Below are 16376 nucleotides of genomic sequence, written 5' to 3' on the forward strand. Positions count from 1 at the left end.
AAAAACTTTACTTTCAGGGGCTATTGCCTAATTTCTTTCGTATCCAGATGTGAAATGAACGTGCATGAATCTGACAGCCAATAGTTACGTACGACAACGATATAAACTTGTTCCTTTATTCAACCTGAGAAATGAAAATTGTCAGTAAGTCCAAATATGAAACACAAGTTTAAATGCAAAAGGCTCAAAGTCTTAATTGACTTTATAAAGTAGCTGTTACAGACTTCACATCCCACCCCCCGGAGAGCAGCGAGCACTACACTACCCAGCATCCTCCAGAGGGGGGGGCAGCAGCTGTGCGCTCCGGCTCGCCCGCAGCAAAGTGATGAGAAACACGAGGAACAAGGTACAATGAGCAAGGGTGGGGGGGGAGACGAGTTCCACATTCCACCGGTGATGCGCGGATCAGCGGAAGAGCGCGATGGCTGTTGAAGGTAAGACGCGTCATTCCATCAGGACGTTTTAACGCAAAAGATAATAGGAGGACTGCGGCTGCATGTGTGTGTTTGTTGTGAGTGTGTGTGTGTGTGTGTGTGTTGTCAGGTCGCAGCCTGTGTTGTGTCTGCACCAGCATCTCTGTCCTGGTCATCCTCTGGTATCACTCCTCCTGCTGGTCTCTGCTGGTGCATGACCATTACGCGCAGCCTCTGTGTGTGTGTGTGTTTTTGTTTCAGTGCGTGTGTGTGTGTTTGTGTTTGTGTGTGTGAGCCGGGTAACAGGTCTGCAATCCCCGAGGAGCGTCCGGGTCTTTTGTGCGTAACCATCCCCGGCTGCTGCGTGTTCTCCCCCCCGCTGTCCTCTGGATGTAAGAGCCACACAGCTGCTCCGTGCTGTGCTGCAACAGGGTTTCTTCTTCTCCTTTACACCCGGGCTCTGCTCATCAGGTGGTGAGTGACATGTGGATCAGGGGACACGTCTCCCTGTGATTGACACTTGAGCTGTTCACTTAACTCCGGGACATTAGAGGTGAGACACAAGTGTCCAGAGAGATGCTCGGCCAGTCTCCTCACCTGATCGGAGGCATCTTTTGGATCCAGAACCCGATGAGAGGTAGGTTGAAAACAAAAAAAGCCTTTTCCACTCCACAGTGTGTTTTCTGTGTGTTTGCCCATGCAGGTGTGGTAGGTATGAGGCAGTGGCACAACTGCATTCCTCACCCGGATCAATCATCTCTGACTTGACTCATTTCAGTGCACAATGTTGTGTTGTGTGACCTGAACCTGTCTCTCCTGTTCGTCCCCTGACATGTGTGGTCCTTTCTGTGGAATTTTGTTTTGTGTGTTGGTTACCAGCACTGATAAGATTAAACAACTGAGGCTGATCTGCATGCAGAGCTGTAAATGTTGTTCTGCCGCATGCTTCTCATGTTTTCCTCACGTCAAGGATCCAGAATAGATGCGTGAAAATCTGCAGGATACTGTTTGCATACAATCTATTCCAGGGATCAGCCTCACAACACTTGAACTGTTCGAAAGTTGACACAAATCACCGCAGTCATTTTCTCTTTAAGTTAAATAATTTACCTGCCGAAAGCCTGAAGCCTCTCGAGCTCCCTGGAGGCTTCCAACCTCCCACTTTTACAACACCTGCTCAACAGCATCAAACAAATCTCTTGCAAGTTGCACCTTTCCCGCTCTGGTGCCGCAGCTCCTCTCAGTGGTGCCGACCTACAGGTGTAAAGACATTACCACATGTGTCAGAGCCTGAAATAGGCCTGCGTGTTTTAATGCAGCAGCAGCCATAACGCTGCCAAGCCTCCAGCATCTCCCCGGGTTTCATTCTCACACGTTCTCCAGGGATCCATCTTTCAAAGCCACAGAGAAGGCGGCGAGCGGTGGAGCTGCCTGCAGATACAGACTTTGTTCCAGGGCTGAATTCTTCATCTGCTTTGTCGAGTTCTTCCTCCCTTGTCTCGCACTGATTTTATCCAGGCTGACTCCGATGAATAAAACCCAGCGCAATTCCAAAAGTTATGATTCCATTATCTCTCAGTGTTATCTCCCGGTTTCACCTGGATTCATGTGGCTCAGAGAATCTTCACCTCTCCAATCTCTTGCTGTTAGATCCCTTTCAATACTTGCAGGCTGCATAAATCATGTTTACACCAAAGCCCTTTCAGACATGAACTCTGGGAAATGCCAAGATACTTAGATCCAGACATTTTGTAGTTTGTGATTTACGTATGAAGAATTGTTTGGGTCAGACGTGTTCACAACCACAGTAAAATGTCCTGAACCTTCAGGTGAAGGATGGCGTCTGGGTGGAGCAGCAGGAGGCAGGACGTGACGTAGAAATTCAGAAATCATCAGTTCTTCTCGACTCTGGCGTTTGGCTTCATCGTCAAATGCTCTTGAATCTCATTGTCTTTCCAACTAAACATCTTCCTCGGCATCTTGTACATGTCCGGCTCCTCTTTTTCATCTGGAGATATTTGTGTTCTTTTTATTTTCTCAGTTTTATGGCCCAATTGGACATTTTACCTGGGACAGAAAAGCTCTAGAAAATGTCCAGAGCGACTGATTTGAACATTTGCATTCTCCCGTACAGCCCCTCTGGAAAGTATCCAGGTTTCTGTGCATGTCTGAGAGCAGCTACAGCGTCACACCCGGCATCGCTGTGATTTTTGACTTGAGCGGCTCGAGCATCAATATGAAAAACTCTGTGCCGGCAATCGTGATTCACCGACTTGTGTCACTGAGCGAGAGATGAATTCTGACTCACGTCCACTGGAGCTTCAAGAACTGATACGTCTGTCGGAATTTGGGGAGAAAGCTAAACACCCAAGGTCAGAGCGGATTTTGCGCAAGCAGCCGAAACGTTGTATTTCAGCCCTGTTCAGCAATGTGGTTGAAATATAGTACTTTACCAGATTCCTCAGGGAGATATTGTATTAGTTACTTCACACCACTCTATGTTTATTTGCCAGACCCCATGATTCTTTCTTATTGTAGAAAATGCGCCAGAAGGACGGAGCTCACTGATCCTCCATTTCTAAATTTGCCATATTTGGCTTGAAAAGGCCGGTTTCTTTTTTTAGATTGGATCTAATTTAAAATCCGCTTTTGAATCTCTGTGCTACAAACAGAAACGTTCCCCGTGGACGGGACACAGCTGCACATTCTCTTTCAATCTAAGATGCAACGCTTGAGAGAAATCACAACTCCGCCATGTCACGGTTTCTGAGTTTCTGTTCCACTGCTCCACAAACCCCTTGAAGACGGAGAATATAGGTCAGCTCTTTAAACATTTATAACACATGAGAAGACAATTAGCTCTTTGAAAACCGCACCAGTTTTTAGTGTTTCTCTCCGTATGAGCTTTTCTGTGGAAGACGCTTTGACTCAGTAAAGTTAATGAGCCACAACAACAAACTGCACAGATTCCTGCAAAGCTCTGCACACATGGCACTTAAAGCTGGTTAATAGTTTGGGCAAATTCTAATCAGGGTCTATTGTGGGTGTGACATTTGATACAAGCTGCTAATAGTTTAAATTCAACAACATAATCTTTTAAGGAGCATTGTTTCTCCCTGCATGCATTGTTTTGAGCAGCCTTTGCAAGTCTAGCTTGAAATTAGAGCTCGTGGATAAGAAAGGTTTTGTGTTGTTGTCAGTATGCGTCAGTGTTTCCCCGACACAACTCTTCTACCTGCAAGGAGACAAGCGTCTTCAGGAGAGTTGCTTCATCAACAACATTTCATATTATGCACTGACAAGAAAAACAAATAATCTCAGATCCAAATACAGATTCAAATCACTGTTTTAATTAGGCACTGCAATCACCCTCCTCCTGATGAGGAAGAGCACTCGGCTTTGTGTCTTCAGCTCAGTCTGAGGCATCTTTCTCTCAAAAGACAAAGGGACGGTTCGATGATGATACATTATTTTGAAGCCTAACCACATTGACTGAATTATACCCAGGGTCACATATGGTTATATAAGTTATTGAGTGAAAAGACAGGTACAGACCTGTATCACCACATAGGTCGCATGTCCCTCGCATACAAATGTACAAGTGGCAGGTCTGACCATTGTTGTCATGGTAACAGTAATAGACACACAGTCGAGGTCGCTGAATGGTCACTGTTTGGTTTTCATTTAGCCACAAAACCGAGTTGTATACTAAGGAGAATAGTAGGAAGCGTGTGACATGGAGGTAAATCTAAGATCTATAGACTGCAAGGATGAGAAGCGTCTTTGTTGGATTCCCTGGAGTCTAGATGGAGGTGTTGGAGTCAGCAGGTGGAGGAGAGAAATCCCTCTGGGGATCCCGAAGGTCATGATAGAGATGAGAAAAGCTTTTCTTTCCTGAGAGCAGGGTATGACATGCAACACAAGTCCCCAGTGGAATCCAACCAATCGTGTTATAGTTACATGTAACGCACATTAACCAGCCGACCACCAGCATGTTGTGTTACTCTCAGTCTGAGAGAGATATTGAGTTTGCACGAAGGTTTGTGTTATTTTCATGTCAGCGTAGGAGGCTATAAAAAGCTTACATGACCCTAATGAAAGGCTGTGGTTTCATACAGGCACAAACAATATACGCGGACATTTAGAAAAGAGCCAGGCACTGGACTTCCTGTCCAGCCACAGCAGTGTTTACCCCTGTGGCTCAGCTTGTCCCTTTCACTCCTCCATTCTTTCCTCTGTGCATCAAGCCTCTTTGAGACGTGCTGCCCGGCTCTGCCTGCCTGTGCATCCATTCAGAAAACTCCTTTCACATCCATCCCACCGGCAAATGGAATTAGTAGAATAAACATGTTTATTTCGGTTGGTGGAATGGGATTACATGTTAGAGCACCTAATCAGGAGCTGCTGCGGTGAGGGTGCATCTTCCAAACCCTTAATAAAAGGGGAAGGGGATCAAGATGATGAAGATGTGGCAAATGTCAGAGGAGAGTGGTGTTGTGTAATCCTCCCCTGGGTGCACCTACAGCCATCTTTGATGTACCATACATAAAGGGCTGCTGCCCGGAATTCACAATGAGAAGCTAAGCAGAAAATAAAAATAGTAGTTGTGTGCACAGACTCGTCCTCTCGCCGTGTCGACGTTTATCGATTAGTCTACTTTCTCATCCACAGAGTTGCAGAGACTTTCTTTGCAAGATTGATACACGATGAACTGCAATCTGTCTGACAAACTGTCAGGGGGTTTGCTCATTACAATTCTATTGGATCTGTGTCTGGACTGAGTGCTTTCAGCCGGCTCTGCTTGCATCACTGTGTCTGAGTGTCAGCGTGAGAGACCAGCACAGGGGGGTGAAACCAGCAGGGGGTCTGGTTCTCTGGTGGAAACAACAGGCCGACACCTTGTGCACGTGGACTCTTAGAGTTCAACTTACCGAAGTAACTTTGGCATATGAAGTCCAAAGAGCAAAGAGTTGAAATAATAGTAATATTGAGCATAAAGCACAATTTCAAGCTGTTTTCAGACGTGACCTGCAGGTAAAGTCTGGACCCAATTCTCCGGACTTCATGTGAATCTGTCCAGACTTCAGTGCACGTCTGAACGCAGCTCAGCGTGAAACCAGACGGAGCTTAAGTGGCTGCGATCTGGAGCTTGATATTTAACCAGCGGACTCGAGAGTTGCATCAAATCTCTCCTCTCAGTCCATCTGAATACCAAGCAGCCCAGTGGAAAACACGAGAATAAGAAATTGAAAGCACTGTATCTTGACTTGTAACCCACTGTGCTGAAGTGTCACCTGTAGCCTCCAGATGCTTTACACCATCGCCATTTCTGCACATTCCCAGTGATAAAAAGGGGAGTAGCTGTGGGGTTTTTTCACATTCGATCCAATGAATATGCAGATGAGCGAAGGCGTTAACGATCAGATGAGTTCAGCTTCATGTTATCTTTGTGCTTTGGCTCATTCTCAGCAGCATCTGGCCTCTATTCGATTTTTTTTTTTTTAATGCACTGCAACATCAGCCTGGCGGACATCGTGGGTCTTGTCCCTGCTCACAAACGGGACGGAACAAAACCTACACAGCATCTTTATCGACCTTCATGAAGAACGAACATCAGTCGACTGAAACCCAAGGGAAGAGACGGCGACCGCACTGCTGCACGTTCCACTAATTCATCTCTCGTTCTGCCATTATAAAGCACTTTCAGTCTTTTCGTGCACCGCTCTTCTCTCTCACACAAACGTCGACCTTTGTGCTTTTTGTGAACACTCGGCAACATTTTGGGAACCCTGTTGTGTTGAGTGCAGAAACTTGGCAACTCGGTCCCTGATGACCGTGAAATTCTCTGGGCTCCGATCTGCCGAATGATTGAAGCTGCGGATCTGAGACGGTTTGTGTGTCACCGGCTGTTGCAGTGGCCACAGATGGAGGGAGTCAGTGTCAGGTGGACGTTTTCATGGTTTTACGTGGTGGAGCAGCGCTGCACAGTTGATGAGACGCCTTCTAACAGGAAAATTTGGTTGAAATTGGAGTCATTAGAAATTGTGTATGGTGCTGTATCACCGGTTGTGCAGATGTAGTGGGAAATGTTCTGGTCTGAGTGGACTATTTGATCATTCATACTCCCTTTCATCCTTTACGGCATATATGACGATAAAAACAAAGGTTTGCTGTGTCAGTGGTTCAGAACAGACAGTCAGAACCAAAAGGTCAAGGCAGAGAGGCCAATAAGAAAAGCAAAAGGTCATCACATGTCAGGCAGGCTGGAGCGAGGAGGCTGTAACCTGGAAACCAGAGGAATCAGAGAGCTCATGTTTATTCACAGTGAAACTCACAAATCACTGCTTTTCATCTGAAAAGAGGCAGGAGGGTTTGACTCGATGACTGAAGCTCCATTGAAGCTCATCTCTTAAACATAGAGTCTCTGATATGAAGACGTGTTGAATCATCAGTATCTGTGCTGCGTCACACATTTCATTGCTCTGATTGGTTGTAGGTCTGTTCTCAGTCTTGTTGATGACGCCCCTTTAAAAAACAGAAGAACAGGGAGGTTCCAGTTTTGTATTTGCAAATGCTAATTTGTAGGAAGACGCAAGATGAGGCCGAATTTTGCAGGAAAATAAAAAGCTAAAGGTTGAGAACTATTTATCTGCAACACCAGTTCTGTTTTCGTCCCAAATTCAAAATCAGCACGTTCTCCTAATTGAAATGCATTTTTTTTTTAAGTTAATGTTGAGGCCACACGTTGTGCCATTTGAAAACTGTGTTGACTTTGACAAAGAAGCTGTTTAATGTGGGTTGGTGACGTCGTGTAATCTGCTCAATAAGCACATCAGCTCCATGGGGTCTGCACAACAGAGAACATTGACTTTTCTGCAGTAGTATTTCTTCCAATCATGACACTGCAGCATAAGTGTTGTGTCTACTCAGCCTAATAATAGACTGTGTTGACTCTGCAAACTTCACAGCAGGAGAGAAGGTGAACAATTTACTGGACGATGCCAAAATAAATCACAAACTTTCCCTCTCTGCGATGGTTCCATTACCGTGGCCAAGAACAGGAAAAGTTTCTGCCTTTTTATCAAATATTAATAGCTGTTCCTCTAAAGGAAGACACTCTATTCTTGTCTTCCTCTTTCCCGTCTGCCTTTGAAGCGGAGCACGTTAAAAAGCTAAAGCCTGGGACGCTTCTCTGCAGCCAAAGTGAACAGCAGTTATATTTATCTCCTCTGTGTAAAAGTGGGTCGTTTCTCTCTTTTTCTGTCTCATTCTCACTTTCTTTTTCATCCCTTCGCACTCTCTCAGCTTTTCTCTTTGCCTTTTTTAAAATTTCATCTGCCTCTCTGCTCCATTTGCAGCTGATAAAAACGTTGGAAGTTGAGCACGTCCACGCCGGCTTGACACGGGACCGACAGATCCCAGACCCTGGAGCCACTGGGGTTGCGCGGGGGGGCAATCTGTGAAGTTTGAGCCCAGTTAACTTTTGAAAGGATGTCAGGCTGAATTAAGAGACCCACAGAGAGTCGAGCTGGCACTACTTCACTTTGATAGTGAAGTCAGTCCTTGTCGTCTCAGCAGCTCTCATTCAAACATAACACTTAACTGAGTGCACATGAGGAAGAGTGAAATTAAAAGGCTTTTTAAGTGAACACTAATTTCATGCTGCCACAATGTACTTAACACGTCCATTAATTACACTTGTGTCCCCGAGGTCAGTTCGGATGCTCGTGTTGGACGACGTGTGCATTAATGAATATACATCTGAGCCGCTAAGCCTTAAAGGACCTTGACAAGAACTCCTCCAGATGTCACGTCTTGTTAGCAGGGGGCGACTACATGTGTTTACCAGGCTGAGCTTATGCAACAGGCTGGAATACAGCCCCTGCTGCAGTGACCTGCTAAGCTGCACACAAGACGGTTAGAATAAAACTGACAGAAAATGAGCTAAAGCACAAATAATCTGCGTTCTATTTAAAGCCGTTTGAACTCTAATGAAGCGTGTAGTGGCAGTAAACTCATTCATGTTTATGCTCTTAAATCCGGCGACGAGAAACCGTGTCGACTCAGTGCAAATGCTCAGTTAATGTTACCTGCAGATCATCCGAGATTGCGGAGCCGCCTCATGAATTTTAAACGCTGCGGGCGAAGCCATAAGCGGCCGGTTTGATAATGACTCTCAGATCCATCAGGTTAGCGGAGTAATGCCCCACTTATTTAACGGTTTGAAGCCGAAACGCCCACGCCATGTGTAGCGTGAAGTGGAATCACCGCCTGGGTTTGCACAACCTTGTGCTCTCGTCCTGTGAGAGTGTCTGATCTTTTTGCTGCAACACAACACTCTGTTAACATGCTGTTAAATGAAGGACACTTGTTTAATTCTGTCCTTTTTTGTTTTTGCAGCCTCACTTCGACTCAAGGGCTTTTCCACCCTACAGACTTTTTCTGGGGTGAACTTCAGCGCCAAGAATTAACTTGTCATTGCACCAGTGGAGCAGCTCATTGGCCAATAAAGTTGTAAATGTCAGCTTTAGGTGTCGTTAATGAAGGGATCAGCTTCACAGCAATACTGGAAAGAATACGTCAAGCTTACAAAGACCTGCGTCTCCTCAGCAGATCAATAATCTGTTCTTATGCAAATACTATTGAACAGATTTCTATCACACCTGGTGGCAGGATGGGACTCGAGCCAAGAAAGAGCTCAATAGATTCTGGCCCGAAATCAGTCAAGGGGACAGCATCCAGAAATTTATTTAAATCTCTTTCTTTAACGTTGCAAGATCGGCAGTTTTTAGACATTTTCACAGACTCCCAAGGAAATAACTCATGGATATTGATGAAAAAAACAACCTGGAATATTTAGTCAACTAATCCAGTGCAGATCCCAATACAAATCTGCAACTTCTGGATTTAAAAGAGGTTTCATAAGGAGACTGCTGAGAAAACCATCCTTTTTTAAACTTTAAATTTAGATTCTTACCAATTAAAGAATGAATCATCAAGATGATGATCACACACCAGATTTTGGCACTTGAAACTTTTCAGCACGTCTTTGCACAGATCTTGATTAATACAAAAACCTATTGAGATCCATTTATCTCTTCCACACTCATACTTTAAATCCTTTCACACGTATTAATAAAGTGAAGGGTCTGTGGTTAATGGTCACATCCAGTGAGTGGGGTCTTCATTAGACGAATCATTAGATTCAAAAAGAGTTGTTCTGCCCGGGCTTTGAAAAAGGAACAAACCAGAGGAGATCATTCATTCGTGCACTTATTCCTCTTGTCTGATGAATTTAATCACACTGAGCAGAAAGCTTTTCCTTCACTCTCCAGTCCTAAACATCCTGTACTGGAGGCGCTGGGCTCCTCTCTCCTTCAAACGTATTCTAATTAGTCCTTTAGTGAGCATGTAAGGATCTGAGTGCGTCCTCTCGTACCCAAGTCCTCCGGGGACGAGCTGCACTCTCCTCACATATTCAGTCTTGTCACATTTGCTCTAACTTGGCGAGCAGTGCATGGAGTCACTTGACGCCCCCCCACCCTCATGCAGATTTGCTAGATTCGCCACCTTCTCAGAGCTGGGTGAGAATCAACAACACATGCAGCGTCAAGGCTTTTTCGCAGTTTGTCTGTGTACGTGCAGTGTGGTGCAGAGAGATGGAGCTCTGAGAAACACAGACTGTAGAAGATGTACAGCTCCCCAAAGTGTCTAGATCGCCCCCTGATGGCTGGCTGCAGTATACGCCATAAACACAGCCTACTCCATGTAAGTAGATGGAACATCGACATCAAATACATTTGTCTGTGTTTCTTTAAATGCACTGGTATGTAATCAGTACTCTGTATCGGCTGATATGCAAAGTCAAGGTATCTGAAAAAATGTTGGGAAATTTAAATCGGAACATCTCTTGTTCTTATCACACTAAAGTTGTCCAGATGTACATTTTCAGTTTTGTTTTAATTAAATGTCCGATGGTTATAAAAACTAAACATTGTGATTGACAGCTGAGACTGACTCACGATTGGTCGAGGATGTGTAGTGGGAGGGACCTATAGTTACCGGGCGTCTGTCTCCAAATTACGTCTTCAGCTCAAGATGGCAGAGTTTGGGCTTCATTTCTAATGGGAAGAATTGCACACGTGTACTGAATCTTAATAAACAGTCTCCAGCACTGTGACAAATATGCACCACTGAACTTGGTAATTGTCAAAGTTTTTTTTTACCTCCGGCCATGTGGCGGGCACTGATTTGTGATTCAGCTCCAAGCCACCGTTCACATGTATACAGAGTCACAGCTGCGTGCATGACTGAAATGTCATTATGCTAACATCCTGCCAGTGTCTGTGCCAGGACACCTCTTCAGATTCCCCAGAGCGTCTGCTGGCACAGTTGCTTTGGTTTTTCGGGCTCGACTGCGGCGCCCACGTCTTTCATGTCCCGTTTTTCGGGACTATTAACGGAGGCTGATTCAGTCTCTTCTGCCAGATGCCTCCTGGAAGGAGGTGACGGAGCGAAGGCCCGGTCGTGGCTGCGGTGCAGAGTCAGCACGTTCTCCCCGGCCCTCCATCTCCGGGCTTTGTTTCTGGGTCACACGCTGGATTGTGCTCGCTTCTCAATTCATTCTGCTCCAGTTTGAGAGTCAGCCAGAGAGAAGAGATCACTCCGAGCCTGAGTGCCCACACAGAGCCCACTTCACTTTTGATTATAGGGCCCACTAATGGTTTCCCTTTGAACCAGCTTGCACTCTGAGGCTCCGGAGTTCACACAGAATAACAGCGTTCGGCTTCTCCCATTGCCCCCAATTTGAAACGTCTTATTTCAACGGGGTTTGTGCCATGGATGCTCTGTTACGAGGGAAACAGGAAGACGTATCAGCCCTGATGCTTTCTTCTTCTACTCACTCTGTTGATACTAATATGAGTTTTCTGTGAAAGGAATTTTATTCATCATTCAATCATCTGATAAATGAATCCTCACATTTTATCACCAAGAAGTAAATTACATGTGAATCTGCAATGAAGGTACACATCTGATACAGTGAGCTTTAAAACTATAGGTCCTTAAATTCCAATGTGAACGTATGAAACCTTAAACTGTTAATGATTTAAAGGTGAACCTATTTCATCCTGAAACTTTCCTCAGCATTTCCTCTGATTTATGTTTAACCAATAATCAGTGATGTGGTGTAACATTAACACTGCTCAACTGCAGGTACTTTCCCCAGGAACTAGGAACCTTTGCAGGATCTTAAGTTTCAGGGAAATGTTTTTTCCATCTTAAAAAGTCCCTGCTCGGGGAAAGTACAGGAACATTAAGGGTGAGGCACATTGTTCACAATCCATGGTTGTTGCATTTATATGCATCGTCTTCTGCATTATCGCTCCCTGGTGGACTGGAATGGAGCAGATTGTTCTTATATCATCAGGCTAATTTGCTAAATCTCCACTAGACTTTAGATGTTAAGGCTAGAGACTCAATGTGGATCGAAAAGTTTATTGTAATAAAGTAGAAAGTCAGTCTCCATGTTTCTGACCAACAGTTACAGATATAGTTGATGTTCACATGTTAACACTATACTCACCAAGGTTCTCTTGAGCAAGGCTCTTAACCCCAAACTGCCTCTTTGAGGCCAGGAGATCGGATCAGACTCAAATTGATTGGACAGATTTCAGATGCGTCTGTGAAAAGTGTGAATGATGAAAAAGACAGAAGTCTGTGATAGCTGGTTAAGATGCCATCACGCTAATGGAGACGTTCAAGGCGTAAACCAGGTGCAGCTACCTGTAGTTTTTCTGCAGCATCACTCGTCTGGTTTGTGTGATGATAGAAGACGGAGCAGATGAAGCTCTATCTCCTCACTAACCTGCTCCACCAGACAGACACAACGTCCTGTCAGCTTCTATTTATCAAATTGGATTGACTCGTAATGGCTTCTCGTCTCAAACCGTGTGCAGTAATAAGAAGAGACAGAATTATGTAAAAACTAATCCAATTCTTTATTAGTCGTCATCCGGATAACAGGGGGATGTGTGTATCTGAGCAGGGATGATGCTGCTCTGAAACGTCTCTGTGTGCGCTCCATTCATTTTCTCCCCCATTCTGCTGAATCTCATTGAGAGAGGGGTGGGGGGAGTCTGTCTCTCTCCCCTTCGCCATGGCTGCACGGCGCATGTCCGGGAGGAGAGAGGGATGAATGTAATGGAGCTATTTATAGTAACTGTTGCCGTTTAAAAAAAGCCCTTCTCCATCTCCAAGCCTCTCATTCAGCCACCGCTCCTCACAGCTTTGCCTCCTCGCTTTGCCTCTTCCCTAAACCCCCCCATCATCCTGCCATCCCTCTATCCCTCTATCCCGTTAGGCTGTTTGTACTGTTGTTCGATGCTCTTAGCAAAAGATGCATTATTCATTTCTACTCCGGAGTGGTTGCACACTGAATTGAGTCGGAGCGAAGATGAGGAAGAGGAGGAGGAAGAGGAGGAAGAGGAGGAGGAAGGAGTGACCTGTGAGGGGGGGGGGAGAGGAAGAAAGAGGCAGTGAGAGCGAGCGATGCTTCGTGCTACGCATCTCAAGTTGGTTTTGTGTTTCCTCGTATCACGGCCTCTGTCCTGTCTGGTCTGCAGCTCTGAGCAAACACAGCAAACCGGTCGTTAGTCACCTTGTTATCTGCTCAAAGCTGTTTGGACTTTAGCTTTTTCAATTGTTGATATTTCATTCATGAAATGATTTCACCTTTCAAAAAAAAAAGTGCACGACCTATGATGAAGCCTTTGATAAAGCGAGATATTCAGATATTTCATTTAGTTCTTCTATCACAACCTGGTACAGAAGTGTTATTGCCAAAATTATAATATTACCATTGGCAATAACCTTTTTATTAGATTGTTTATAAGAACGGAACTGTTGTAGCTGGTCAGAGTTGATTTTTAATGGATCAGTAAATGGTGAACCAAGGTGTCTTTAGTTAAAACTGAGAGGTTGTGAGATAAAGGAAAATTTTGAATATTTTAAATTCTTCTCCTTTTTGTGAATTATTTGTTATTCTAGTTCTTATAGTTTTTTCTAATGGGGCTTTAAACTGAATTTGACTGACTTTTATTGAAACTAAAATGGCACTTGTCACTGTCGGACAGTCTTTTATCCTCACTCTCCTGCTCCTGTTATGTGTAAAGGCGACACGGATGTTCTTCCTGTTGTTGTTGTCTTGTTTCACTTTGTTGTGTAGTAATTACTCAGAACAGAGGGGCCTGAACTGAGCCCGTAATTGGCTGCTCCCCTGCGCCTACAGTTTGGAAGAATTTATGTCTGACACATTTTTTAAACCTCTGCCAATTTGGAACGAGGTTGTTCCACGAGGAGCATCAGGGACATTCAAATATTTATTTACTGTAGCATTTTGATTCATTCCCTTAGATACTGTGTGCGTCCAACGTCTTTAATTCACTGTTTCGAGTCTGAGAAATAGTTTTTGTGGAACCGAACCCGATGTTTCCCTTGATTACAGACGTGCAGCAGGACAAATCCCAGCCCAGCTAAAACATTAAAATTTCAAACTTCTCGCAAGTTAAACATCCCCAAGATTGACCCAAACACAGTGTATTTGATTAACATTTGCACAGCGTGGATTTGAGAAGCTGTTTGTCTGGGAGCGACGTGAGCTGTGTCCTAATTCCAGGCTGCAGATACAGAATCTGGGCTTTTGAATTAATCATTTCTTGATGCCAGAAAAGTGAGAAAATACTGAGATGGTTGTATGAATACGTAATTCACTGATTTCTCACATATCTAGGAGAAAAACACACACACACACACACTTACCTTCCTTTTGACTAATACAACTTTTGCTCTTTTACCACAAATCACAATGTTAAATTCACTGTTTATTTAAGGTTTTGCTAACAGTAGGTAACCTCTGACCTACTGGTCAAACCACACCAGCACCCAAACTCCTGAGTGTTAAACTACAGGTGTGTTGTTAAAATGAGTTAACTTCCCATCAAACAGTTTATAGCATAACTATAATTTGCTGGTTTCGTTTGACAAATGAAAACACATTAAGGTTCTTTTCTATATTATCTGCAAAAAACCATATGAAAAATTCTCTGGAATTTGTATAGTTTTGAATCGAGAAGCAGCTTCAGTGGGAAATCAGCCATCATTTATCTGTATTTGCTGCCATCTAGTGGAATTATAGCAGCAGAGCATTCAGTGTGGAGAATTCCTTCAGTACAGTAACATGTTATTATAAACTAGAATAATTAATCAACCCTTTAAAACTATATATTTGAAATCATTAACCATCTTAAAAGTAATGACGGTTAAGCATTTCTACAGAAAAATACAATTTCTACACCACCTTCAACCTAATTTACCAGTTTTTTTATGTAAATTCTAAATAATAGATTGGGACACATTAAAGGTATATTTACTAAGGCTTGATTTAGTTAGAATCTCATGAAAAATACTTGAATTTACTTTTATCCCCTTATCCTTCGCTCATCAAGTTATTTATGTTTTTTTCCATTTCCCTCACACAGCTGTTCACTGCAACCTGAGCCAGAATGGCATCGACCACCAGATGTGCCCAGAGGACGTGACCTCACAGCTGGAGGGAGAGGAGGAGTCCGTGGACGGGGGGGCGGTGCTGCTGGACGACGACAGTCCGATCTACCAGGATGTCAGCCCGCCCATGTACCAGCGCCGCTCGCCACCACACCGCTCGGTGTCCGAGTCCGAGCTGACGCGGGTAAGAGCTGCTGACTGACACAGGAACACTGGATTCCCACTGTAAAATAACATAATATAACTTTCATAGCTTGGACCATTTATATCTAGGGTTCTTTTTAGTTTTAATTGGCAACTTCCAAAACAATCAGATTTCAATGTTTGTATGAAACATGTATTATTCTCTTGAAAAGTTGATCATTTCAACCATTTTGTCTTGTGTCCCTCTGCATTATTCTATTTCGGGATCAAATCATATTTTTTATTTTACGACTCGACAGCACATAAGACAAATTCTGGAGACAATTGGCCTCTTACATTTGATATGAGTTTGACAGATGAGTTTGTAAAGGAAATATATTTAAGGTACATTGCCTTTCTAATTCACTTCAATTAAAATCAAGTAATTTGTAGTGTCATTTAAGCAGTAGAGGCTGAATGTCTTTCCAATACATAAAGTCTACGTTTTATCATGTAAGTAACATAGTCTATAAGACACCTACATGAATATATCCCTCAATCTGAAGTTTCAGTAGAACAGAAAAAACTTTTTAAACTGTCTAAACTGCACAATCTTTAGATTCTAATCTGGATCATGAATCATTCATCTTTCGGCCACTCGGGGGCAGCAGAACAAGCTCTGAACAATAACATGTTGTCAAGGTGATAATCAAGTTGTTCTGGTGAAACCTAAAAATGTTTGTAAACAGTTGCTTATTTACACATTTAGCAGATACGCAGCAAAGTTAGCGTTCAAGTTTAAACAGTTTATTCTACTGACGGCTCAACTCCTGAGTTCTGGCTCCAGCTCTGGAAGATAAATGCTTCCTGATGTACATAAAGTTGTCTGTTGTGGTTGTGTACAATGTGTTTATTAGTATTCAGAGGAAAAACTGTAGTTAAAAAGTGAGGTTGTTGTGTGTGAAGCTGAAAGAAAAAGGAGGATAATTTCAAAACATTTACACAAACGTTCTGGTTCTGACACAAAAGAAATAACACAAAACAATAATAATAAACTCACTAATCCCACAGTTTCCACACGTCAACATCTTCAGTTCAAACAAAGACTCAAACTGGGAATAAACAGTAAAACACGAGATGTTTGTTTCAGGCTCGACTCTGCCTCAGTGGTTCTGATAATAGATCAAACAGCTCATCAGCATCACAGAATGAATTCCTCACTTCATATACAGAAATAGACCATGGACAGTGGGAGGAGAATAGGACTGACACACACAC

At 43.7% G+C, this 16376-nt stretch overlaps 1 protein-coding gene across 1 annotated transcript in view; it reads left to right on the forward strand.

Annotated features, from left to right (window-relative positions):
- Positions 1–989: 989 nt before the first annotated feature.
- The window catches only part of samd12 (sterile alpha motif domain containing 12), a 35793-nt gene continuing 20406 nt past the window's right edge, over positions 990–16376 (forward strand). The window contains exons 1-2 of the mRNA XM_061093374.1: positions 990–1050; positions 14951–15159. Of these exons, the coding sequence (XP_060949357.1) occupies positions 990–1050; positions 14951–15159 (270 nt within the window). The remainder of the gene's footprint in view (positions 1051–14950; positions 15160–16376) is intronic.

The sequence above is a fragment of the Limanda limanda genome, chromosome 19, assembly GCF_963576545.1.
Source record: "Limanda limanda chromosome 19, fLimLim1.1, whole genome shotgun sequence".
Classification (NCBI taxonomy): Eukaryota; Metazoa; Chordata; class Actinopteri; order Pleuronectiformes; family Pleuronectidae; genus Limanda; species Limanda limanda.